General features: G+C 49.0%; 1 protein-coding gene across 5 annotated transcripts in view; it reads left to right on the forward strand.

Moving 5' to 3' along the window:
• LOC133130813 (F-box/WD repeat-containing protein 7-like) overlaps positions 1–26922 on the forward strand; it is a 141210-nt gene that overhangs the window by 102982 nt on the left and 11306 nt on the right. For 2 of the 5 annotated variants that reach the window (XM_061245679.1, XM_061245680.1), the window contains exons 4-9: positions 12898–12985; positions 17796–17937; positions 21008–21142; positions 21936–22059; positions 22274–22410; positions 23255–23368. In XM_061245679.1, the coding sequence (XP_061101663.1) occupies positions 12898–12985; positions 17796–17937; positions 21008–21142; positions 21936–22059; positions 22274–22410; positions 23255–23368 (740 nt within the window). Of the gene's footprint in view, positions 1–7254; positions 7955–12897; positions 12986–17795; positions 17938–21007; positions 21143–21935; positions 22060–22273; positions 22411–23254; positions 23369–26922 lie in introns of those variants that run through there. The other 3 variants (XM_061245681.1, XM_061245682.1, XM_061245683.1) reach the window with 2 other exon arrangements.

Here is a 26922-nt window from a genome sequence, read left to right on the forward strand (position 1 = left end):
CTTTCAGAATCGTTGCCAGCACTGGGAAGCCAGCTGTCTGTCACGTGCCCCGACTTTATTTCCACACAACTGTCCTTGCGTTGAGGTTTTACGTTTGGACGGAGGGGCAGTGCACGCACGTGTGCATGTTCGGGGTTTGTGTTGAGCTGGATCTGCCTCGAGAGATACAACTGGCTCTGCGATTGCTCCCCCCACATTAACCTCCCTGCGGTGCCACACACTGGAAGGTCTATATTACCACATTGTTAGCTGGGCACCAGAGCTGTCATTAGGAGCTATTTTTAAAAGAGGAGCTGAGCTCATCTTCCTGAGTGAACGGGTGTAGGCGTGTACGGAGGTCTGTACAGCAAACATGCCTTCCCAACTTGGGGGAGGGAAAGCAACTTTCTACATGAATGGTTAGATTTTAATTAGATATGCCACACGGATAGATGGCGTTATAAAAGTAAATCGAGTCTCGACGAGAAGGAGTCTTCTGTATTCGCCCTGCATGCGTGGCTTCACAACACAACATAGTGCAGGGACAGGAACAGGAATTAGAACCTTCTGATCCAATTAGGATAAAGCAGAAACAAAACAAGCCTTCCCGTTTCATTTCCAAGAGTTCCAGTGTGAGGCAAGACTTGCTTGCGTCCATTGAGTCCCTTTACAGAGGTAGCTGCCAGCTCTGTTTGGATGAACTGTGAAGCTGTGTCAAGGTGCCTCATTAAACTCTGTTTGAATGTGTGTGCTTAATGTGTGTCCTTAATGATTAAAAAAAAAAATTATTTATTTTTTTCCATGGGGCGGTTTAAGGAGGAATTGTAATTACCGTTAAGACATTGTGACCGACCTTATAGCTTTAATATTTATATAAATATATCATGTAGTATTATACTTATACTATTCTCATTCATGCTTGGTATGTGAGAAATTTGTTTCTGCTCTTTTTCACATCTGTGTTAGTAAGTGAGAAACTGGTTTCCTTGCAGATGCATGGAGTCTCTCGTATAGCATTATACCGCATTCTGCAGACATTGCACTGGTTTGCGCAATTCGGAAATAGTCGATGAGTCAAGTATTTTTGGTTTATAGCAGTAGAACACTTGCACATTGGGACTATATAATTTAGGCATAACCTCTTTCTCATTTCCATCTGAACTTTGGGTGAATATGGGTACCATCCAAGTGTGCTCTAGTCAAACTGAGCAATATTCAGTTTTTATGATATTAGACGGGTAAAAGGTTAATACTTCACAGATTACGTTAATTGAAAACGGGAGAGTCTTGAAACATTAACTTTGATCTTGACCTTTCAGGGGTTTTTTTTTTAATTTGATTCGTCTTAAAAGCGTGCACTTGATATGGGAGCCACAGCTTTATTCCCGCTGACCACTCCAACAGCACCTGGTTCAGATAAACGTGAGTTCATCCTTCCTCTTTCAAGGCGCGCTGTCTTCTCTAAGGCACCTGATTGTCAATTGAAATTGTGTGAGTAATTGAAAGCCAGTACAGAACAGCTTGCACGCCTGTCCATTGCTGTAGACCCAGGGCCTCGTTTTTACAGTAGCAAGCTTGTTTTGTCTTACATCTCCACAACTTGTGCGTGAAGACAGGCCTGTTTATTGATCTTTTGAAATCGCACATTGGCTTTTCGGCATGAATCTGCTCTAAAATGGAGCTGGCAGGATTTCACTGCAAATTTGTTACGGCCAAAGGTCACTCTGCTTTGAAGAAAGCAGTCTTTCATTGCCCACAGAAGGTCAAGAGGGAGGGTGTGCGTGCGCTTGTGCGCCTTCATGTTTGGATTTCTCCATTGCCCTCTTTGTCTGTGGTGAAATGTAAACCGCACGGCTGAGGGGTTAATTATGTATCCGTTTTCTGTCAACACCTTTAGTTGGATGCTTCTTTTGAGGTTAATTGCCCTCATTCCTCTTCTTTCATGCTGAGATTTCATTCCTTTCATCCTGAGTTTGTCTTGTTAACTTGGCCTATACCTGGAGGCGAATCCATAGCTGAGGTCTGCAGAGGTAGACGGGGGCAGCCTTGGAGACCAACCACAAGGATAACTGTCCTGTGGCACTTTGCAGTGGCACTCCGCATCGGACCGATCCAAAATTAACTCACCACCTTCTGTACCACTCTGGCAGTTCCAGAAGGTTCTTTAGGTAAAACGGGGGCATTTGAGCTGCAGCTTCTTCCAGTTCAACAACCACTCCACTTCTTCCCCTTGGCTGTTAAGAAATAAGTGAGGACTTTCTTCAGTCCATTCTACGCATGCCATTGTTAAGCAGTGTTATCAGAAATAGTCGCTTTATATTTCAGTGTTTTCTAATTTGAATTTATCTGGGAACTGATGGAAATCCGGCACATATAATATGAAATAATGTGTTTTTTTTTTTTTTGTTTTTTTTTTTTCTCCAAAAAACCATCAACAATGTTATCATAAAATTTGACCTTCCTCGCCTACAGTGAAGATATAAAAAGATCAATTTAGATGCTGCGCGAAGATAAACAACGAATAAAGCGCAGTATTAGTTTTGTCATAGTAATTTATAGCTGCATTATTGTAGCCCCCCCTACTGATCTGCTTTATCGACTGAGCACAGCCACCCACCTTCCTGGAGCAGTCCTGCTCCTTCCCGTGCTACTGCCTCTGCAGACAGAGCCCCGCATCTGCACCAGCTCCAGCGCCTCGGGTGCAGTCTCTAAGCATTTTATTAATTCCGCTTAGCAAGGCCCATTGCCTCGGTATATCTGCTTTCCCGGGGGTTCATTTTGTCCAGAAGCCTCCAATTAAATGTGCATGTTAAATGAAAAATCTACGCTAAACTGATTTTGTAGATTTCAGATTTCAGAGACCAGCTCAAAAACCTGGAAAGCAGGCACATAATGATATTAACCCATACAGGTTTGCCACGTGTAGGCTCGAAGTTGTAAGATTTATAGTTGTTGCCTGCACACCTAACTTGTGTTGTTGTTATGCATCATATTAGTATGTGTATGTGAGTAAAATTGCTCCTGTGGGTACCTGCAATTTCTGGTGTAGAAGAAGGAAGGTACGCTATAACTCTGTTTCAAACTGGCATGGTATGTCCACCCTTGTTCCATCTGTAGGCACCACAGTAGTATTCTGTTGTGTGACACGTATGGTCTCGTAAGGTATTGAAGACTTCAAGGTCTGTGTGGTGTGCTCCAGTCTCCAGGTCGTGGTCCACAGTCTTGGATATTTTCACTGGAGAGGCCCAGCTGAGCTCCCATGAGGCTGTCGGACCTTTGGCCTTTGATTGTGACAAGGCAACAGCCAAGAGAGCCAGATATCAGTGGTCTTTCACTTGGCCGTTCGCGTTTCATATCGAAGTAAAGTTTGCGAAACTTTATATTTCTTCAATACAAATTGATGTTGACAAACTTGCAGCTGTCTTTTTTTATTTTCCTCTTAAAAGTCAGATAGATTTGACAAGTAGGGCTTCGCATGAGTTCTCCTTGTTCCAGATGACTATAAGTGTTGTTTGGAATGAAGTGCAGTGTTGAAGAGGCAGCGTTCAGATTGTTCTGGCATAATTTCCCCCGGAGTAGATTGAACGGCAGCTTTGGGTCATTGTTCCTTGAGAAGACAAACGTTCTGACAATCGGAAATCATGAGCAGATGGCATCATTGTGCATTGTGGAACACTTTCTGTGATACGAGACTGCATTCATTAACTCCTCCCTAACAGGAATGTCATCTGCGCACTCCCCCCGCCCAATTCCCCTCCACTGCTGAATTAAAATGCGTCGGGTCACCAACACATACCCCCCACCCTCCCTTTTCCTATCGTGGTCAGGACAATGATGAATCGCTGTTTTTAAATTCCCCAGTGCCTTTCAAACTTTTACTTTATCCTGTGTTCACTACCCACTGTTAAACATCTGCTATATAGGCCCTTGTTCCTTCTAACATCTGTTTGTAAAACTTTGACCTAATCTCGTTTCAGCTCGATCAGTTTGGTTTGAAAAGCTTGAAGATTTTCTAAAGCCTTGTGAATTGCTCATTTAAGCAGTGACAAAAAAATTTATTTAAGGACATCTTGTACAGAAAATGACAAAGCTTTCTTTTCAAAAGAAGATTTTCCTATGAATGACTGAAAAATATAGCCTGTCTTTATCAGAGTGGGTTGATAAACTTGAGCTTCAGGATTGCTTTGGATTTTCATTCTTTGCATCTTACCTGCATTTACCTGAAACGACCCCTTGGTGTGTTTTGACCTTGCTGTACTCTAAACTCTTGAGTTCTGCGTGTGTGTCGTCTCCTGAGACTGAAACGGTGCCAATGATGTGTGCTTGTGTGTATTTGTTCTTGCCCTGCAGCCATTTTTTTTTGTTGTACAAATCTGCCATTTAAGTGCACTGTGCGTATTGCCAGTATTAAATGATCCAATTATCAGAATTTCACACTCTGTAAACTGCAATCAGTCAGGCTCCCCGCCCTCTCGCCCTCCTTTGATTACGTCCTCTGCCTCTTTTAGATTAAATATAACCGGTGAAAGGATGGAATCTGAAAGTGTTTTGTTTAAAACCACGTGTGCCGCTCCGTCTTGTTCCGATGGCGGGATCGCGCGGCTGTTGCGGCGGTACTGGGCCGCGGAAGGCTGACTACAATGGGGCTCCACGCTCATCAAAGCGTCCGCCTGCCCCACTGGCGTGCCACGCATTCCACAGATCTGTTCAAGGGTTGGGAGGTTTCGCTCCGGAGGGGCGCGGACAAAAAAGGAAAGAAAGAGGCTCCCCGGTCCCACGGGAGCCAGCATCTGGCCCCTACCCCCGCCCCATTCCCACCAGAGTGAGTGAGGGTTGTCATGGTGACCGAGGGGTGAGAACCAGAGATCTCCTCGTCGTTGCACCTGCACCCATTCATGGCTTCAAGATGCAGGTGAGCAGGCCCTCGAAAGCTTTGATTCGGCCTCCCACCTTTTTGTCTCCTCGCGTACGAACGCTCATTATTATGCAGCGCAGAAAGCCGGGAGGGGGGCTGGGGGGGTCACTGCGGAGAGGATCCAGAGGCCCCTCGGAGCTAGCCCCCGACGCGCTGCTGCAGGAGCCCCGACATGCCGGCTGAATAATACCAAACACCTGCAGGGCAGCACATCTGAACGCTCGTCTGTTTGGAGTTTGTTTTCCTTTGTTCCTCTGGGTGCCTGGTTAGCTTTAACCCAGCGGTTCAGTCCAGCCTCTGTTTTTGTTTTTGTTCAAGTTTATTCAGCACTGCACAGCACTACTTCACTGATATAGCCTGTCTGTATGTAATGCTGCAGAGGTGTTTTTGGTGTTTACATTAAGCCATTAGCATCCTCACATGGTCACAGTGTGTCAAGAACTCTTACTAATGTTGACATAGGGAGGGAGGAATGGGTGACACTCACTTTCGGCCAAAATAAGGGACAGGAAAATGTGAACCAGCGGGCTGTGGAATTTCTCCCCTTCTCTAGGCCACAGTAGCCGTTGCCCTCTGCATGAAGCCATCTCCCCTTATCGCTGTGTGCTCCAGAGAACTGTTTGTGCTTCTTATCACCCGCACAGCTTCTGGTGACCGCGCGGAGGGAAGAGGTCTTCAGTGAGTCCGCCAGTGAGACTGACTGCTCAGTTTCCCCAGTCCCACGCGTCTGCAACTCCAATAGCCCGTTTAGCTTCATCGTTTAGGGTGGACTTGAACACGGAAATGTACTATCTGAGCACTGCAAACATTCAACCACTGAAAGTCTGATGCAACTCCCTACAGTGCAACGCTAATGCCTCCTGGGGCATTCAGCTCGGAATCGTGTTTCATGTCTGGTGACTGCGGCTAACGACAGCCCACATATAGATTGAATTCAGTTGGCGTTCAGCTAAACGGTGGCTTTACAGTTTGATTTGTCTTGCGCTGAATTGGTTTTCCTTTTTTCGACGCTGAACGTGCAGTCAGAGGGGTGTGACCCCCCCCCTCAGAGCAGCAGACGAGACGCCGTGCTGTATTTCCTGTCGGAGAAACCGCGCGTTCGGGTAATTACCGGCCAAACTGGCTCGAAGCCTATTACCGTCCACGCCGCCCGATCTTCACCTGTGAAGAGAGCCTCTCCCGCCAGTCTTCTGTGCCGTCGTTTCTGTTAGGTTGCGCTTGGCTGGCCGCGGAGCCGCGGTCTGTAAACTCGACGGTAACTGAAGCCGGGGCGAGGAATTTGTGGAGAGAAGAGCGTGTTCCACTCGGCCTGTTCTTTAATGACCGAGACCGGCAGAGCAGCTGCAAACCGCTGCCTGCGAGCGTCTGACCTTCACCGTGCCAAATAAATGTTCATTTCGTCTGACATTTCGGACTTCGGTGCGATTGTGGGGGAGAAGAGGGGGGGGGGGGGAAAAGAATAAAATGTCTGTCACCTACAGCCCCTAGAGCTCAGCTTCAGTCTTCATCTGGGTGGGGAGGTTGTTCAGGCCCCATATACGCTCATACTGCTGGCAAAGTCCCAGAATTTCGGTTTCTCTGCCTTTAGTGACATGTCTGGAGCAGTCCTACCTCGTTGCTGATGCTTTCTGTTTTTAGTGCAGCGTTTCCTTTTGCATTTTTATGAGATCCCCATTTCTTTTTGTTCAAATAGATGAAAGTGACATCATTTTCCCATGTGTATGCTTTCTTAAGCAGAAGCCAATGTACCTGTCACAAAAGGTTTGTTTTCCAATAAATAAATATCCCTGTATCAGGCCCTTGTCTCTATTGCTCTGGGAAGTATCAGCACCGTAATGAATGTATTCAGACAATGGCCTTTGCTGAAAGGTTTAGGAACCTTCTCCAGGTGCAATAGAATGTGTGGATTTTCAGAAACGCACGCTCTCTCGTTCTGTCTCTCACTTGCACACAAACACCCATTTGCATTTTGTAGAGACATCCTGTCTGGCTAATAACAGCACACCTCAGATGAGTAAGAAATATTTTTTGTATGGAGGATTGATGTAGAAATTCACTGCATGGCTACCGTTGGTAGCCACTGCATGGCTACTGCCACTGCATGGCTATCTGTTATACTGCAATTATATCATGCTCACAGAAGTATTTTTTTGTGTATTGTCAATGTCTTCGTTAACATGTGAAACACTGTTTTTCCTAAAGATAGAATTTGACAGATTTATATATAGGTATTGTATGTCTCTGCAGTGGTTCAGATGACAAATGTATTCTAATTGAGTAGAGCTCTTGCAAAAACGTTTCAACTTGCTTGAAACTACTTTTGTTATTTTAATTACGGAGCATGGGGAAAAAATGTTTGCCCACACAACTGAGCAAGCCCTGATTATGCAGTGGATACAAAAACAGACCCTTGGCGAAAATACCACCTGCTCAGTGGTGGGGAAAGGACGAGACACGGAGGGGGGCAGTAGAGCAACAAGTGAGGGGGCGACATTCGCCTCAAATCCGCCTGCGCCATGCGTCCTGCCCCCAGCTGCGGACCCATCCCCATCCGCTTAGATCACATTGCTACACTGCGCATAAGGTTCGAGCTGAGCTCGGACTGCACCATTCGCCTCCTCACCACCGGGGACGGTGTAATCCGATCCCTTCGAAATCGCTCGCGTTGTGAAGGCTTGGCGGAGGACACCGTTCTCCCTGCCTCCTCCTCCTCCGAGCGCAACTTCCCCTTTTTCTCATTATTCTCTCGTAGTCCTCTGGGGCCGGGCGGTTATGTGAGCACTGAGCACTGCCGAATCGAATTGTCACTGAGTCTTATTTGGTGTGACACCGCGGAGCCTTGGTCGCCGGCTCTGCCCCCGTGCTCGTCCGTCCTGTGACGTGCCCGAGCATGTCCACATCAGAGATAGTGTCGGATCTACCTGAGAGTGAGCAGATCGCGCGTTGTCAGAGGATACCTACTGCTCAGTGATACTGGGACTTTAGCAACTGCCAGTGAAGAAACCACACAGGACTACAACGATGGGGTTCTACGGCACTTTAAAGATGATTTTCTATAAAGTGAGTATCGGTCTGGGGTCTTGCTGTTGTTTTTTCGCCGTTGAAATGAGCTGTAGTCGTCAAAGCAGCACCATACCGCAGTTGTGTGTGTTGGTCAGCTATTTTCTTTGCGCAGCTGGGTTTTATTTGACTCAGTAAAAGGTTTTGATGTAAACGACAGACGCGTCGTGCTGCGCTTAATGTTCATTCTCAGACCACTGCGGAAAAAATTAAATTAAAATCGGTCGACTGAAATGGTTGTATCAAAAAATGATCTGCTTTATTGCAGGCTCTTGTTGTGAAGGCAACGCCTGGCCGGGGTCGGTGCTTTTTCTTAATCCAAGGGTATTGATTTGGTGCTAAACACCGTCATACAAATCGCCCTCCCTGTCCTATGGTTAATGTCAGAATCACGTTGGCATGTGCTTTATTTGAATATTTGGGAATTTACAGCAATACGCGGTGTTCTTTTCCCGTCGCGTTTGTTCCCAGCTATCCGCTCTCGGAATAACTGCTATTGCACCTGCGTGCGCTGTGGACAAGAGTGTGGAGATCACTGCACATTATCCCGGCAGGCTTACGGATTTATTGCATTGATTCTAGCCTTTCATTTCGCACAGGGCAACGGGTGTGTGGCGAGCTTGTGTTTCATGAATAACAAAAAAATCAATACGTTACGTTATATGTCGCAGTGGTAATCAAACCGAGTATCGAACAGATACGAGCACATTATCCAGTGATTTGGCGATTGGTGTTTACATGTATAAATCATTTGCTGCTTTAGTGGGCTACACGGGTTTCGGCGAATATATTTTAATGGATATACTCCATTACATATATTGCGTGAGTGGCGATATTCCGTTTGCCCTTTCCAATATGAAAGTTTCATATATATTTGTTATTTTAAATAGTGATAAAATTGTCTAATTCATTATTTTGCCAAGAAGCAGTTGATACTTTGTCGTGCAGATGTGAAACATCATTTACAATCTCCATCAGCTATACAGCCTGTTGAACGGTACTGGTTGCGGTATAGCTCGATGCTTGTAGTTGTTCTACTGTGCCTTCGTGAATTTCACAAACGTACTATATAACGGGTTACTGTGCCAGTGTGGGCGTGTGTCTTGTCCTTTGAAGATGAAACCTTTTCGTTAACGCCAAACTCCATCATTCACAGGCGCAGTCACCCAGAGTTTGGCGTTCACTGAATTATGGGAGAATATTAATGTGCTTAACATTCAAGCAAAAAGATTAACGGGCATTCGCTGAAGGCTGCATACCTCTTGAGTGCCATACAAAATTCCACCGACTCCTATTATTTTCTATCAGGTTAATCGCTTGGTTATGAAGTAGCCGGTCTGATAAAAGATGCTTATGACGTCCGCCTGTTCCACCCCCCAATGTATACATGTTTTCTGCTCGTTCACGACTCAATGGGAACCGACACAATCAGAAGCGATTGGTGATTGTGTGTCCTACCACATTATCAATTGAAAGATCATGCACGATTCATTGGACGTGTTTCGAATTCAAGGAACTCAACACTGCAGCAAAGACGGGTTTTAGTCCGACAAATGCTGATGTTCGTCATGCTGTTTGTAAATGAGTGTGCATTTGGGTGTGTACACAGGAAGAATCTTCTTACGGTTTGATATTACGAGATATCTCGGGGCAAAGCCTGCATTTACTAGTTTCAGTTCAGATATTGCCATCTGATTTAAATTGCCTTTTTTTAAAAGAAGACTATGATCTCTGTTATTCAATCCAGATAATTATTGCTTTTTCAATACCTTTGTTTATGGGCATCCTTTCATTTGTTGCACATTTGTTTTAATGTGAAATGCATTTTAAGCACCGGTGTAACTACTTTTAAATAATGTGACTGATGTAAACCGTGAGTATTTGTTTATAGAGGTTTTCCACAGAAAGATGAGGCAGACAACGCTGTTGCTGGTCATAGCTCATTTGCTTTCTGTGGCGTGTGCCCTGTCTTTCTGAATAAATATTTGGGATTCCCTCGGTTCCATTCTACTTCTTTTCCTCGTCTTCAAAGTGGGTGTGTGTGTGTGTGTGCGTGTGTTATTGAGATTTTCGGGGCCAGGAAGCATGCAATTGCTGATTATAGGAGGTTTACAAACACTGCACTCTACGTGTATAGGGTTACTTTCTCAGGCTGAAATGTGAGCAACTGAATAAACTTGAGGTTTTGAATGCATCCTACACACACACACACACACACACACACACACACACACACACACACACACACGTATACACCCACATATACACGTGCTCGCATGCACAAGCGCACACTCACTAACGCTTTAGCTGCCTACGCAGTGAGATCATGGGTTTGGGAACGGGGATGGGTTTGAATGGACAGATCTCGGCAGTGAGAACAGAGTCTTATGAAAGAAAGGCGCTTCCTAAAAGGGGAAAAAAAAAAGAAAGAAAAGGGACCAAAATAAATCTCAGATCTTTTAACCTTATTAGAAGCAGGCACTAATCTGAGCACAGCCGCTGTCCAGAATGGCTTTTTATTTTTTGTTGCTTTGAACAAGTTTGTGTGCGTTTGCTTGTGCATGCATGCGCATAGCGTGTGTGTGTGTGCGCATGCGCATAGCATGTTTGTGTGTGAATGGCGTGTGTATGCATGCTCATAGCACGCATGTGTGTGCGTGTGAGAATAGCGTTTGCGCGTGTGTGCGCGCACGCAGGCATAGACGCTCACTTGCTTTTCTAAACTTAAAAGCTCTAAACTCCTAGGACTCATAAACCTGAGGCACCGCTGTACCTTTCCGAACCTTCCTGTGTTTCAGAAAGAACATCAGATCAGTGGGCTTCACTGTCCCACTGAAAGCTCGGTGTTATCAGAATGCGTTTGTCCTGTGGACGTGTCCCTGTGAATGGAGCAAATGAGCTGCCAGAGCCCCAGCCTTTTGTTTCTCATAACAGAGCCGCTCATGATAACGCTTCACATTCCACACTCTAACCTCAGGCTACTGATTAAGCTTTCATATGTTTTTCTTTTTTAATTTGTGTTTCTCTCGCGTTTTGTTTATAGAAAAATACAAATATATATTCAGATACGCGTTTCCATCAACCTCCTGCGTTCATTCAAGGCCTTGACGGGCGAAGAATGCAGCAGTTTTGATAACGCCACAAATAGTTCACATTCTGGCCTTAAGGCTTCTGATTAAGCTTTGTTCTCTGTTTGGGGTTCAGCTTTGTGTATGACTCAGGCTCATCATATATAAACAGGCATATTATTAGTCCCAGTTAATGTTTTGCTTGGTTTCTTGGGTAGCTGACCTGCTGCCTGTTGGTTGAATGACTGGTCCAGAGGTGTGATGGGCAGAACCGGACTATGTGAGAATCCCGCTGTTGTGTGCGCGTGCACCTTCATGAAGAAACCATTTTGCGAACGCGACAACCGCAAACAGTTTAGTTTCACAGAATATGGTGCAAAATAAACTTATAAACAATTTAGCAAACATGACCACCTCAAGCAGTTTAGACTCAAATAATGACTAAATAAACAAATAAATAAAAGTGAATGTAATTGACGAATCGTGCCAGTTGTGGTGCTTCCTGCCCGAAAGGCCAATCATAATGCATGCAGATTCTTCCCTTCCTCTGTTCCTCTGTTCCTCCCCAGAAATAGTTTTATTCAAATGTGGTGTGGGGCTTGCGCATTGCTGGACAATGAGCCCTTTGTTTTGAGAGTGGATGCTCTGTATCCAGGGCTCAAACTATGCACCCTAGGAGTAGTTGTGGTTGTTTGTGTGTATGTCTGTGTGTGTGCGGAGGGTGATGGGGGTTTGTGTGTGTGTGTGTGTGTGTGCGCGTGGAGGGTGGTGGGGGTTTGTGGGTATGGGGGGTGATGGGGGTTTTTTGTGTGTGTGTGTGTGTGTGTGGAGGGTGGTGGGGGGTTGTGTGTGTGTGTGTGTGTGTGTGTGTGTGTGTCTGGAGGGTGGTGGGGGCTTGAGTGTGTGTGCGTGCGTGCGTGGAGGGTGGTGGGGGTTTGTGTGTGTGTGTGGGTGTGGAGGTTTGTGTGTGTGATTGTGGGTGGTTACTGTGTGTGGAGGGTGGTGGGGGTTTGTGTATATGTGTGTGTGGGGGGGGGGGGGGTTAATGTGTGTGTGTGTGTGTGTGTGGACAGTGGAGGGTGTTACTCAAGAATGGGCTTGCTCTGTTTCTCTCCCTGAGCTGCAGTATAAATCAGACGGGCCTCACCCTGGTGCTGAGGATGCAATCAGAGCCCAGCCCTCTGGCTCACAGCCAGTAGAAATGAGTTTCATTTCCTCTCACAGCCAATCGCGTGCCAGACTGAGTGGCAGCATTTGCCTCATAGGGCTGGCTGAACTGATGGGGGAGAGGGGGAAAGCGCTTCAGGTGGAGAGGCAGGCTGTGGTTCTAATCTCTACCTGACCAATTGAGTGTCCCCTGGCCATTTATGCGTACAGCAGCTTTGTGCAGTTACGTCCTGGCCAGACCGGAATATACGAGACCTTGTGTTTACTTCTGACTCTCATCAGTGTATAACACACCCCCACTGAGCCCCCTCCCCGACACGTACACTAATACGAGCTGCCTCCCACACCCGCACGCACGCGATTCTGGACGCCAGTGTGTGCAAAGTCAACCTAATTAGACAGCACAAGCCCTTGATTAAAGCTCCCAGGAACCCCCCCGCCCCCCCCCACACACACCACCTCCATCTTAAATTGCGCGGAGCAGGTTTGAATCCTCCTAACTGTTTGTGCATAGCTAAGGAGCCCAGGCTTTGAATACAGAATGTCTCATTATTCTCCCGCTCCACCACCCAGCTGCAGCGCTCTGCGCCTGCCCTCCACTCCACTCCCTGTCAGACCACTGATGTTTCTCTCTCTCTCTCTCTCTCCTCCTCTATCTCTCCCTCTCCCCCTCTATCTCTCCCCCCCCCCCCTCTCCCTCTCTCGTCCTGCAGATGAAGAGGAAGTTGGACCATGGCCCAGAGGTCCGATCTTTTCCTTCAGGAAAGAAGCCCTGCATAGGTCCAGAGTACCCGAGGTAAGCCACGCCCTGCACCCCTGAAGCTCCACTGAGTCCCTCAGTGCCTTGCTCCTGTTTTAGTTTGGGACCAAACTAATCTGTTTTACACCGACTTGCACCCATATATGATCTCACACAGGAGCGTATGTCATATCCCTATCTCTCACAAACAGACGCACACGAACACCAGACATAGATAATCTCTCATACACTTGCACACACGCGCACAAACACATTGTCTCTCACAAACAGTCATAGCTTGTTTGCACGCATACGCCCACTGTCACTCGCTCTCTCTCACACACTCCCCGCTCACGCGCACACATAGACACACACACACTCCCAATACATCTGCGTACGTCTCATGGGGTCACACAGCCCTTGTGTGATAAAAGGGCCTTATCAGGGATGTACTACTGAAACTAACGCAGATCAAAAATATCTCCCAATTGACTTTTTTTTTTGGGCAGACAGCCAGCTGATCATACGTCAGCATCTTCCCTGCTAAAAAGGTTCATGTGCCGTACACAAACCCCTCTGCCGTCCTCTTTAGTCACACTCATTTTCATTTAAAACTGGCAAGCCCTTTCCCCATCACTAGTTGTTTATCATGAATGCATTGCTGGACTGTTGTTCAGCATACCCCCCTCATATTGCCATGTAAACTGAACTGACTGAGCCTAACTTGTTCAGCTGCGAATTTCCCCAGCATGACCAGCTTAAAATTGAAATTGTAAAACTAAAGTGAAATACAAATAAAAACGACCACATTTGTCTGCTTCACGATCGAAGCGCGGTCGTGTTTTTCCAGCGTGAAATGCGTTCCTGCTGTATGCCAAAACGGTGTTTTGAGGTGGCGTTCGATTGGCCATAATGTCCCCTGGGGAAAGAAGGGTTCGGGCCATTGGGCCGTCTGAGCCTCGTTGCGTGCCTGTAGTCCCCCCCCCCCCCCCCCCTCCCACTCCCGTCCGACGGCTGTACCTGCTTCCTCTTCAGACCCCGCATCCGTTTGGTTTTTAGCAGTCCGCTGAAAAGAGGCTTCTCTGGGAAATCACCTGCTTCAGAGCAGAACATATGCTCGCCCCACAGGGGCTCTCTGTGATGAGCACAAACACACAACCTGGGCTTCTCACATTCGGCATTAGGAGAAAATACGCTTCCAAAATAAAAGGGTATGAACAATATTTTGAGCCCAGCGCATGGTAACGGGCAGGATGGAGCAGTCCACAGAAGGGCTGTCCCAGGACAGGACTGTGTGAGCTAGCCCTCCACCTTGAGCATGCTCTGGCTGTGAGGGTGCCAGGTGGGCGTGGGCGTTCTCAGTGTGGGGGTCCCAAAACTGCAGGCACAGAGCTGTAGGCTCGCAGTGTGTTTGGCTTTAGGAAAGGGACCCGATCACTGCTATTCTTTAGAGCCATAGGGCCAGGAACGACCAATAGCAGCGCTCTCATTGGGCAATCCCCCTGGATCTCACCGAGGAAACAGACAGAATATAGAAATACGGCCATAAGGATGGCACAGCAGGACTGGAGTTAGCTGCCTGTTTGATTCCCCATAAAGTTATACACAGTATGTCTGGTGGTATTTACAGCTCAGATCTCTGCTTGCTAACCAAATGTAAATACCTGTGGGGGAAAAAGTAGAAGTTGTAAAATGTCACCCATATTCTGCATGTTCTAATGTTGCAGTGTAATAACTGTTATAATGTATAATAACTGTTCTCAGCCACGCTGACCCCTTGTCCAGGGGCATGTGGGAGGTTTAATCTGCTCCATGTTAGCCTCACTTAGTGTCACCACACTTTTGGCCGTGCCAATAAAGGACTTGTGACCATGGTTCCCCCCCAGTCCCACCAAGGCCATTTTGTTGAGCGTAGTTGTAGATGAGTTCCTGGCTTAAGGAAGAGGTGGGGAACTGAGGATAATGCAGTGGTGTGGTCACCCTGCTGATAAAAAACAGAGAGGGGAGCTCCACCAATCATGAAGCACGTCACTCACAACTAGCGGAACAATGCTGACAGTGATTGGTGAATACAGTTTCCTGCTGAAGACCTGCAGGAGCCCAGCGGTATTGGAAGAAAGTGTCTGAAAGTCACCGTCAGCATTATTTTTTACTGGTTATGAGCAACATGCTCCACAGTATGATTGGTAGAGCTCTTTTCTGTTCTATAGCAGTAAGTTTATGTCCCTGTTTGGCCCTCACCCCACTGTTTCAGTGCTGGGAGACACTCAGGACTGTGGGCGTGGGTGTTGTGTGGGAAGCCTGGAGAAACTCTGGTTTGCATGCTGACCGTGGTTCCCAGGTTAGAATAGCAGGAGTGGAGAGGCGTTTTGATTGGAGCGCAGAAGCGGGCCGTGTGACCCAGCGAGAGCCCTGCCTCTCCATAAAGCGAATTTCACAGCGGATTTTTCACATTTTTATTGCGTTTAGTAAATGGACTGTGATTCATCCGTGCCTTCACCCTGGAGATTTGCACCGATGCGGAGACACGGGATTTGCATTTCAAGCGCTCGCACTCGGCTCCAGAATTTTCTCCAGCGTTCACGGCCCTCGGGCGCCAGAACGCTTTCCCGGTAAAGGGACTACTCGTTCCTGAGTGGGGGCGGGGTGGTCCCATTGGCTACGCAGCCCGGTGATTGGCACATACCTCGGCCTTTCTTTACTTGGGATCCAATTAAAAGTGAGAATGACGGAAGCCATCCTGCGGCTACGTCTCGAAAGTGAGAGGACAGCGCGTGGAATCCTGCTTCTCTGCACTGCGAGCGCCCCGTTCTCTGCGGCTCCGCAAACGTTCGGCCCCATGGGGCCACGGCCGGTGGAATTTTCCAGAACAGCCTGCGCACTTTGGAGTCCTTGCGGGAAGAGACTTGGGGAATGGTGCTCTAACCCACATTGGAAAAAGCACAGGCTCCCAAATCGCATTCTTCTGTTCACAGCCACATAGATTTATTTTAGTTTTTCAACATGGCAATTAAAATAGGGTTTATGTGTGACAGAACTACCATTAACCCTGTATTGCTCTGTGATTAATGATGGGCGGATTGGTAAATCGCTCAAAACACTATCAAGAGTGTTCGTCAAGAGACGGGACCCCAGAATAACCTTCAGACCTCAAGTCTACCCTAATCCTGGAGAGAGCCATTGGGTTCTCTATACTTTTTTTCATTTTAATATCCACAACTAATTAAGACCTGAGAAACCAGTTCAACAGTTAACTGGAACCGAGTGAAGTAAGGAATAATCCATGACAAGGTGGTCATTAATGGGTTTTAACGCACAATGCTGGGGGGTTAAAACCCTTTTATGACTACCTTGGACTGGATTATTCCGTGTATACTGTGGTCTTTTACCAAAGATTAAAATATAAGCAATAATAATATTTTGGGGCAATTCACCCTCAAAATAAAACTTGCTATATTCTGTTCTAGGTTTTAAAACGAGGCTTTCTTTTTCGTAATCCCGGTCTACCGGTGATGCAACTGCCTATTTGCAATTTCACAGAAAAGTTTTTAAACGCCGAAACCGTCTGCCCTCACTTGACCTCAATTTAGCCAACATAACCAGCTTCTCTATTTTGTGCTGGTGATGACTAGCCACTAAAGCAAAATATTATAGCTAATTGAGTCTTTTTATCAACATATCATTTCAGGACGTCACATATCTGGCTAGCTAGTAACGTTAGCAAACTACCAAAACATTAGAGAGCTTACGGCTATTAATATGTCAACATTACTGTATTTCACAAAACCATTCTGTTATATCAGACGCCATTTCACAATTTTTAAATTAAAATTGCTTTATTGGCATAACAAAGTCGTGGTCAATTAATAACCATTTAAATCGTATTACACTGATGGCTTTGGGTCTCTCCTTGCCGCAAACCGCAAGCAGCGTATTAATTTAGAACGGTCATTAGACTTGACCAGGACTACCTGCCAAACGTTGAAGGATTATACAAGTTTAATCACCACCTAGCATCCAATCAGAATGGAATATTCACCCAAGCCGGAAACAATGAAAGTCTATCGCCATAGGGACGCATATAGGCTAGGTGCTTGACTTGGACCTGGAAGTTCATGCCCCAGTGTAGCCTTGAGCAAAGCCCTTAACCTCCGATCTAATCAACTGTAAAACAGCGTGGTTAAAGCTTTGGATTACAGTGTCGGCTAAATAACTAATGTAATGAAAGAGAACAGACCCTGGGGCTCTCCAAGATGCCTGCTCTAAAAGCTGGAAAGACCCAGACAAATAGCTGCTGCCATTAAAAAGTGGTCGGCCAGTTCACCTTTACTTTATTAATTTTCTGTTATGTGAAAATGCGCAGAAGAGTTTGCCCTTAGCGATATTGGCATTACTTTGTGCCTCCCTGGTACAAACCGCAGGCCTTTTGCCCCTGGTACAGAGGGAGGTGTATGGAGATCCTTACCATCTCCCCAAATGCTTTTAAGAAGAATGGTGTTCAGTTAGATTGTGAACCCCTGGTTGTTCTTGTTCTCGTAATAGGTTGTACTCTCCACAAAACATATATAGAACTAATATACAGTACAAGCCTGTCCCGTTGCTCCCATCTCAATTGCTCATAAGTCTTGTTTGATAAAAGAATGCTTGTACTCTGCTGTCTGTAAGATTCCTCAATTTTCCTTCGCCTGCCACCCATCACATTTTCTGTTCTATTTCCTGAACTTTCCTCCTTTTTCTGTCTTTGTATTTTTCTCTGTCTCTCTCTCTTTCTCTCCTTCCCCTTGTTTAAGTTTCCCCAACTCTACTGTGTCCTTCATCTTTTTCTCTAGACCTCTTTAACTGAATCTGTCTGTCTCTCCCCTTGCAGTCCTGCAGGGCTGGTTCCGTACCCGGCCACGCCCACCACGTTCGGGGACTTGCGGGCGGCCAATGGGCAGGGCCAGCATAGACGGCGCATCACCTCCATCCAGCCCCCCGCCGGGCTTCAGGAATGGCTCCGCACTTTTCAGGTGAGCCCGATCACAAGTCCTCACCTGCCCAACCTCTCCTCCCCCCAAGTCCTCACCTGCCCAACCTCCCCTCCCCCCCAAGTCCTCACCTGCCCAACCCCCTCTCCCCCCCAAGTCCTCACCTGCCCAACCTCCCCTCCCCCCCAAGTCCTCACATGCCCAACCTCCCCTCCCCCCCAAGTCCTCACCTGCCCAACCCCCTCTCCCCCCCAAGTCCTCACATGCCCAAGTCCTCTCCCAAACCAATCTTCAGACTTTTCCCGCTCATTGGAAATCAATCAATCTTCACACATGCTTCCGGATAATTCCACCCCTTTCTTCAGCCACCACACTGTCGTTTTTTTTTGTTTTTTGTTTTTTTGTTTTTTCCTCATTGTGCGAAGTCACCCGTCCCCACAAAGCAAGGAGCAGCGGTCGACTCGAGAACAAAGCGTCTCTCCAATCTGTATCTCTCTCCCCAGCTTTTCTCGGGAAGTGTAATATGTAGGTCCACAGCCAAGCAGACGCTAGCTTTGTTCAGGTAATCCCCCCTCAATCCACCTGTATTTCAGGACTGACAGCCCTGCGAGGAGATGTTTGCCTATGGTGCTCTCAGGCTGTTTTGACGGCACAGTTAATAAAAGGCGCTGGGCTCCACCCAAGAGTTTCCACAGGGTCCTGTCCCAGCTTGAGGTAACAGGGACGTGTCTGCGTTTGTGCGCCGGCACAATGGAGTCACAGCCGTCCGCTCCAGATGCATGACGGCTGTTTACTCAAGACGCCGGAATTGGCTTTTGTTATCGCTGGTATCAATCATCCACAGAACCCCCCCCATTTATCCATATGAGCACAAAGCAGTTCTGTTCTGTTGACACGAGCCTTTATGCTTCTGTTTTTTTATCCTTTTTTTTTTTTTTTTGTCTTGATTGGTTTTTGAGTTTTGGGAAATGGTTTCAATGCTCATGTTGACTTTTCAAGTCTGCTAATACCAAGAGCTTAAAGCCCTATGGAAGAAATTATCCAAGCACTCCACTACAATGGTGTCTGATATATGTACAGGTCCTCAACAGATTACAAATGTAAAGTATTATATTTTTTATTTGATCACGTTCATATTTTGCATATAAAAATAATACAGGTCCATGAATATGCGAAATATCCTCTTCCTCTTATCCTGTTTTCCGGCAAAAAGACATGTTCCATGGGAAGCGTCGGTTTTGGGCCGAAATGCCTTCAGCATGTCCACCAAAGGCCTGGGGCTTAACACCACCCCTTCTATGGGCCAAACCATATACCTGCACACACACGCCCACACGCACCTGCGCATGCACACACACTCCCACACACTCCCACACGCTCCCACACGCTCCCACACACTCCCACACACCTGCGCACGCACACACACACACACACACACACGCCTGCACGCACGCACACACACACACACACAGACACACACACACACACACGCAATGTCTCACACACACACACACACACACATACACACACACACACACACACACACACACACACACACACACACACACACACACAGGCTCCCTGAGTCTTGTCTTGGCTTGCACAGTGCACGTGCGCCTCAGGCTGCCCCTGTACCCTGTGCGACTGGGAGAAGGAAAGAATGCGTGGAGGGCAGGCACCTCTGCCTTCTGAAAACACGGAAATGGAAAAGGCAACTGGAAAGAAAGGCACCTCTGATGGAGATCTCTGCTCCGTTATCTGGTGCTGGCCTTGTCTCACGTTCTCTTGTGCTCTTTTTGAGAGGACCTAACACAGCGTTAATGTTCAGGCGCACATTAACACTGCCGTCAAGCAGAGAGAGGTGGCCCTGTAATCGGCCCCTTTGAACTCCTTATTATCCTAGCGCCAGCCCCGCAGACTGGCGCATAGCAGCCAAATTACAGGTGCTTTGAAATGGCTTGTTATTCATGCTCTCTCTCTCCCACTCTCTCTGTCTCTGTCTCTCTGCCTTTGTCTCTTGCTCTCTCTCATACTCTCACTGTCCTCTCCTGCTCTCTCCCTCCCTCCTCTTTTCTCCCTCTCTCTCGCTTGGGCAATTACGCCGTTTTCCACTTTCAAAGGGAACTTACGCGAGTTCGCCCAGGCCTGGTCCAGGGAGAATTACGAGGGCCGGGGGTGTCTGTTTAATATTTGGAAATATGAAATCCCCCTCCCCACTGTTGCACTAAAGCACTAATCTAATTTGAAGTGCACAGATAACCTTGTGAGTCTGTCCAGAACAGTAGGACTCTCCGCAAACAGGCGGCCCCTGGGTGCTCTCTCCACAGGCTTTTCAGAGCTGCCTCCTGCGCTCTCATGATGCCAGCCAGCGGGAGTCTCTGTCCAAATCACAGTTCATATCTGCTCATATTACTTCTAGAGTCGGACTTGCTCAACCCACACAGTAATACGTTTAGAGACGGACCGACTCAATTCTGCTGCCTGCTCTCATCACGGTTTTCTTAGTTTTTTTACCGAGTGAAAAGTGTCACTAAATATCCCGTACGCAGCTCGCTTATCTGATAGCTGATGAAGGAAGAAACAGTGCCTGGCTGTTTGTTCCTTCTGGTTTTGGATGTGTGGGTATGAAGAGGTGGCAGTATATTGTACGCAGATCCATGGCTCAGTGGAAGAAGGGAAACCTGAGATTCCCATCTTTGACTGAGCGCTGAAAAGCAGCTCTCTGGCTGAGGTTATATTTTCTTACACAGGGTGCGTACGCCTACGCCTCCTTCACGTGCTGGGCTCCGTGTGAACTTGCCCTCATGGGTTGCCAACGTGCTGCACAGTTCTGGCCTCTGGCCGTTTTCTACTATAGCTAACATACAGCTACGTTGGGTAGCTGTAAATTCAGCGATGGATGGTTTTGCAGTAAAGCACTTGAGCACTGGAAAATGAATTTCAACAGCACACACACACAGACCCGTTTGTAAGTCCCCCTGTGGATACACTTGGACCACGCACACGCACACACACGCACACACACGCACACGCACACACACGCACGCACGCACACACACACACACACACACACACACACACCCGTCTGTAAGTCCCTCTGCGTGTGTTGCAGAGCTGGACCGGCCCTGAGAAGCTCCTGGCTCTGGACGAGCTCATCGACAGCTGCGAGCCCACGCAGGTCAAGCACATGATGCAGGTGATCGAGCCGCAGTTCCAGAGGGACTTCATCTCCCTGCTGCCCAAAGAGGTGAGAGAGCCTGCCCTTTCTGACGTCTCGCGACAATCCTCTGTCCTCGCCACCAGCCCCGCCCGTCACCCACAGACCACAGTTCCACCCTGCACGATCTCTAGCGACCCTTTGTTTTGGTTTACCCCGGTACACACACTGTCCCCTGCATGCACACCGTGTCCGCACACTGGCAGTGGCAGGCCCCAGGATAAGCCGGGCGCATTAGCGCTGAATGAGAGCCGCAGGGCTGATGGAAATGTCAGAGCCCAGCCCAGGAGCCCACAGCACCGGGGCTGGGACCTGCCACAGCCTGAGATGGAGGGTTATGAGGCTGTGCTTATTATATCCTGTTTGTGATGAATGGCTGCCCAGCCGGGCGGGAGTAGGCCTTCAGAGAGGGGTGGTGGAGGTGTCGGGTGGTCTGTGCGGCTTAATGTTTTCCTCTCTCCCTGAGACCTACTGGCCAGTGTCACACGCATTATTTAATATGGCGTGGTATTGTGTAGGGTATTTACAGTTATAGACTTACGGGGACGTTCATTACATACAGCTAGAGTCAGACTGCACCACACGCCTCGCCATTATGTTTGCTTTGAATCACTGAGCAAACCTTGAAATGCTGCTCCTGAGTGCGACCTCGCTCTCCGCCCACACTCGCACGCATAAACACACAGACACACGCACACAGACACAGACACACACACACACACACACACACACAGTGTCAGTCCCCATATACTCATGGTCCTCTGTTTGTGTGTGTGTGTGTGTGTCTGCGTGTGTCTGTGTCTGTGTCTGTCTGTGTCTCTAGCTGGCGCTGTATGTGCTCTCGTTCCTGGAGCCCAAGGACCTGCTGCAGGCTGCGCAGACGTGCCGTTACTGGCGCAACCTGGCCGAGGACAACCTGCTGTGGAGGGAGAAGTGCAAAGAGGAGGGTAAGCCCCCAATACCCATAAACCCCCTACGCCTCCACTGCCCACATCCCCATACTCTCCCAATACCCATAAACCCCATACTTCCCCAATACAAACCCCATACTGCCAGGGATTGCTTGGCTTTCAGGGTTGACTTGGACCCTTTGCTAGTGTGTCAGGGTGCCATCACCAGAACAGCACAAACTGAGCTGTGATTTCCCTCCTCCTCCCCCAGGTATCGACGAGCCCCTGCCGCCCAAAAGGAGGAAGCCCCTCAAGCCCGGCTTCACCCACAGCCCCTGGAAGAGCGCCTACATCAGGCAGCACAGGATAGACACCAACTGGAGGAGAGGAGACCTCAAATCGCCCAAGGTAACCGCTCTCGGCCCATTCCTGTTTTCCCCCTATCTAACGCTGCAGGCGTTGTGGATTTACAGATCAGGGCTGAGTTCTAAGCCGCAGTGTCAGAAGGGCTTATGCACCCAGAGTGTCAGTTTGACTGAAGGATTTGGGCGAGGGTGATGTGTTGACTGTGTCGCAGGGGAAGACTCGGGGGTCGGTTTTTCAGGGCCGAGCCTCCTAGCCTCTAATTCCTCTTTCCTTTGGGCAGCGCGGAAATTGGCCGACCAACCCCCCACCTCATGCTTGCACAAGCCTCTCGTTGCCCCGAATGCGGAAATCGAACCGGTCCAATAAGCCGGCATTATCTCCGTTGCCCGCTTACAAAGGGCTCCAAATTATTTTAATATGCCTCCCAGCTGCCCGGCCGACAGTGATGTAACCGCAGTCGCTGGGTTCCTCCCGTTCGGCGGTCTCCTGGCAACGCTCCTGAACTGCTGTGTCATTTGACCACATCAGCAGTTTCAGCAGCCAGTACCCAAGCTGCAGGGTTCCTCTGGACTCTGCTTAAAGGAGCCAGCCACGCGGTTTCTGCGTTAGCCTTAAGTTGTGAGAGAGAACTATGTTTTTCCATTAGCTACGCTATTCATGTGACTCCATTCCCCCATGTTTGTGTTTTTGCTGAGTTGTGTTTTTTGCTAAACATATTTTTTGCCATTCCCAAATCTGTACATTTTAAACAATGGATGTACGGAGAGTTGAATCCCTCTCTCTCTTCCTCTCCCTCCCTCTCCCTCCCTCTCTCCCTCTCTCCCTCTCTCCCTCTCTCCCCCCCTCTCTCTCTCTCTCTCTCTCTCTCTCTCTCTCTCTCTCTCAGGTGCTCAAAGGTCATGATGACCACGTCATAACCTGCCTTCAGTTCTGTGGCGCCCGGATCGTCAGCGGCTCGGACGACAACACGCTCAAAGTCTGGTCGGCCGTGACAGGCAAGGTGAGCGGCTCACTTCCGCCAGTTTCCCGCCAGCCCCTTAAGTGCCCGGCGTTAGTGCACGCTGTTGGAGCCGTAATGGAGAGCCATCGCACCCGTCCCTTCCTAGGCTCTTTATTACACCGCTTGCATTTCTAACGCTCATCGATCGCCTTCGCTACGGGATGTGGCACCGGGGCCGTCAACCTTCGGCGTTTTGACAGAGAGGCCCATCAGCGGAGCCTGTTTTCGGGCCATCTTGCTGATGACTTGATTACAGCCGCAGTGACTGCTGCCAGTGGGCTTCTGCTGCTGCAGGTCCCATTGATTTCTAACGGCGAGACCTACGCAGACCAATCGGCACCAACCATGCAAACCCAAACTCAGGTCCAAGCAAATCGACAAACGGCAGAAAATTTACAGGCCGAAGCTCCACCCAAAACACGAGGGTCTCACGTGCGGACACGCGCACACGGACGTTAAAGCGTCACACGCGTGTACACACCCACACGAACACACCTAGGGTTTTTATGGACGCGAGGAGAGTATCTGTATGAGGACTGTTGTAATTCTGAGCACTGCTAGGCCGGTGAGTCAGCCTCTCCTGTGGGTTTGAGTGTGTGCTCAAGGGTTTTTTAAGTATTCATAGCTGGAGCTGATGCTCTGACATGAACCTTGTGCTTCTGTTTTATGGGGCTCTTAACAGCAGCCTTCTGAGGGAGCTCACTCGGGACTCTAAATCACCTCCGTCTCCATCCCCCTCCCCATCCAATCAGATTCCCCTCTCCCTCCATCTCCCTCAAATCAAATTAGATTCCCCTCTCTCCCCATCTCCCCACATCCAATCAGATTCCCCTCTCTCCCCCATCCAATCAGATCCCCCCCCCCCACACTCCCAGGCTATAACAAGATCGCCTCTGACCTTCAGTGAAGGACAACTAGAAGTGTTTAGAAGTAGTGAATATGTAGAGCAAATACAAGCATATCCTGAGCCTTGTTTTTCCCCCATCAATCATTGCAGTAATTAGTGGGATTATGGGTACTGTAGTTAACTGAGCAATGATAAGCGGAGCAGACATGAACAGATGTTCACCCCGAAAACAAGGTTGCATCCCACGGCCCGTCTAGGCAGGACACACCTGCGCTCGACTTCCTGGCCCTGCCCCTACATCCAGTTTTGAGACCGAAAGACCGCACAGCAAAGGAGCCTGGGATACGTGCGGTGAGGGAATCACCCCCACGGGGCGGCCGTTAAAGGCCCCCACCGAACAGACCTTTACGGGCCCTTCAGCCGGGACACATTTACGGCTGTGATTTACGCTCCTATAAAAGCAGGTCCACTCTGCACCACCGGACCTCCCTCCTTGGGCCTGACCCCCAGAGTCCCCACCCGGGGGAAGCCCCGCCACAGACAGAGCCCCGTCCACACGCCAGACGCTCTTTATTTTCACTCTTTCCGAACCCCAGCACGATTGCGTAAGCCCTCACATCTCTCTGTGCCCCGGTGTGGTCTGTAGCATTTCATAGGAGAGTTGGGAAGGGGGAGGAACGCTCGAGATTTACGGTTTTTAAAACGTAACTAAAACAAATGGTTGGCAGTGTGAACGCTGCATGTGATGAAGGGACCGTTGTATAAGTTCGGGTCCATTTTCCCCCACCTCTGAAATTCACCCATTAGGTCCACCTCAGCCGGTCTGTCTTGAAGGTAACATGACACTGGGACCGTATCAAGCAGGACCATCCTTTACAGAAATGTGCCAAATTAGGGTCGAAGTGCCGGTAGATATCCAGGAACGGGGTTGGTGACCCCTGCCTTCAGGGGCTCGGGGTCCAGGCCCTGCCTGCCCTCTGTTTAACACACAGCGCTGTGTCCCAGGTTACGGCACGCAGCGTGCGGCCCCGCGCCCCGGGCAGCGCTCTGGAAGGAGATTATAGATTATTCGTCAAACTCGGCCTGCTGCTCATTCCTCAACAGCCCCCACCGCGCCCCTTCCTCTCCGCAGAGGTTGGAGTGTGAATTTATAATTCCTCCCATCTGTTCCCGTCAGCGGGATTCCCAGGCAAGCGGGGAGAGAGAGAGCTGTCTCTGCCGTTTCGTGTTTCCCTTCCCCCCAGCCCCCCTCAACCCCTGCCCCCGCCTTCCTGAAACAAACTCTACCGTCCCATAATGCACTACTGCGCAAAATGGCGGTTTAATGACGTGGGTCGTGCGCGCGGGACGTAGGGACTTGGAGGGACGTGCCGTATTGAAAGGAGGAAGGGTTCGCTCTCAGGAGCTCTCCTCTCCTGACAGGGTCGTTTTGTCCGGAGGTTGGGAGCTCACGTTCGTTTTCACACGAGTTGTGCGAGCTCTCATGAACAGGAAATGTCACTGCGCTTGGAGTCGCGTCCCTGAATCAGCTTCCTTCACGCAGAGAGCCTCGTTCCTCATCTTCACAGGTTACCACTCAGCCAAGAACGCACCCGGCTCGCCCGCGTTCCTCAGCCGAGTCACCGTTACCCCGGCTACGCTCCTGTCCGGACCCGCCCTTCCCCGCCCAGCTCTCTGACGCCGCACCCCTCTCCTGTCTGCCGGGAGGCCAGCCTAAATTTAGGCAGGTCGAGTGGCGGGGCATCAGAATCCCGCAGCGTTCGTGACCCATGAGCGTCATGCAGTGCTGGAGACAGCAGGCATGCTTCCCCCACAGAAATGTTCCTACCCCAGAGCGTGGCTTTATTTCAAACCTGTTGTTTTTTCACTGTTCTTTCCTCTCCGAAGATTAGCTTTACCCTAGCGAAAAATTCCTCAAGCCTGATGTACAGCCACTCGGAGTAGGAATTCACCTCTCGGCCACCGAGACGCCTAATGCTATGCTAGGAATGGCTCACCTGTGAGGGGGGGGGCAGAAATGAACCACACCAAGACCTGATTGGTGGAATCTGATTGGATATGGTGTGAGGGGAATCTGATTGGCCTCCTCGCTTACACAGTGGAAAAACATCTCTCGTTTGGCTTTGTTGCGGAAAAATATGTTTACCTTTGCTGGAAAAGAAAAACTGAAATGCTTTGGTTACGGGTATGGTGTGGTCTTCAGCGGTCAAACGGTGGAACATTGGCAGAAAAGCAGGTTCTCGCTCTCTCCGGGAGTTCTGACGGCACTGTGCGCGCCACATTGCATTGGGATAGCAAACCCTGCCTGTTATTTCGGTTAAAGTTGGACAGTCTCCCCTTCAGCCCCCAACACCTCCCTCCCCGGTCTCTCTGGTCACAACAGTCCGAGACGCTCCACTGCCCCCTGCAGAAGCCCCTCAGAGCGTTCCCGCCGCCTGATACCTGAGGAGAGGGCACGGGCTGCGGTCTCCATGCTTGTACGCCTGTCCTGTTTTCCTTAGACGTGCATCATCTGGAGGGAGTGATAGGTGTTTTTGGCAGAGGCAGCCTGCGTTCCCGAAAGGGAGGGGGTTCTTCCGGCCATAATCTATTTTATAGAGGGGGGATCATTAAGCCCTCGGGATTGGTGCTCGGTGAAGGAGGGCGGGGTCTTAGTAAAGAGGCTGATGTGGGAACAAGAAATGGGTGCAAGAAAAGATGGGCTGAC

The sequence above is a fragment of the Conger conger genome, chromosome 6 (assembly GCF_963514075.1).
Source record: "Conger conger chromosome 6, fConCon1.1, whole genome shotgun sequence".
In the NCBI taxonomy this organism is placed as follows: Eukaryota; Metazoa; Chordata; class Actinopteri; order Anguilliformes; family Congridae; genus Conger; species Conger conger.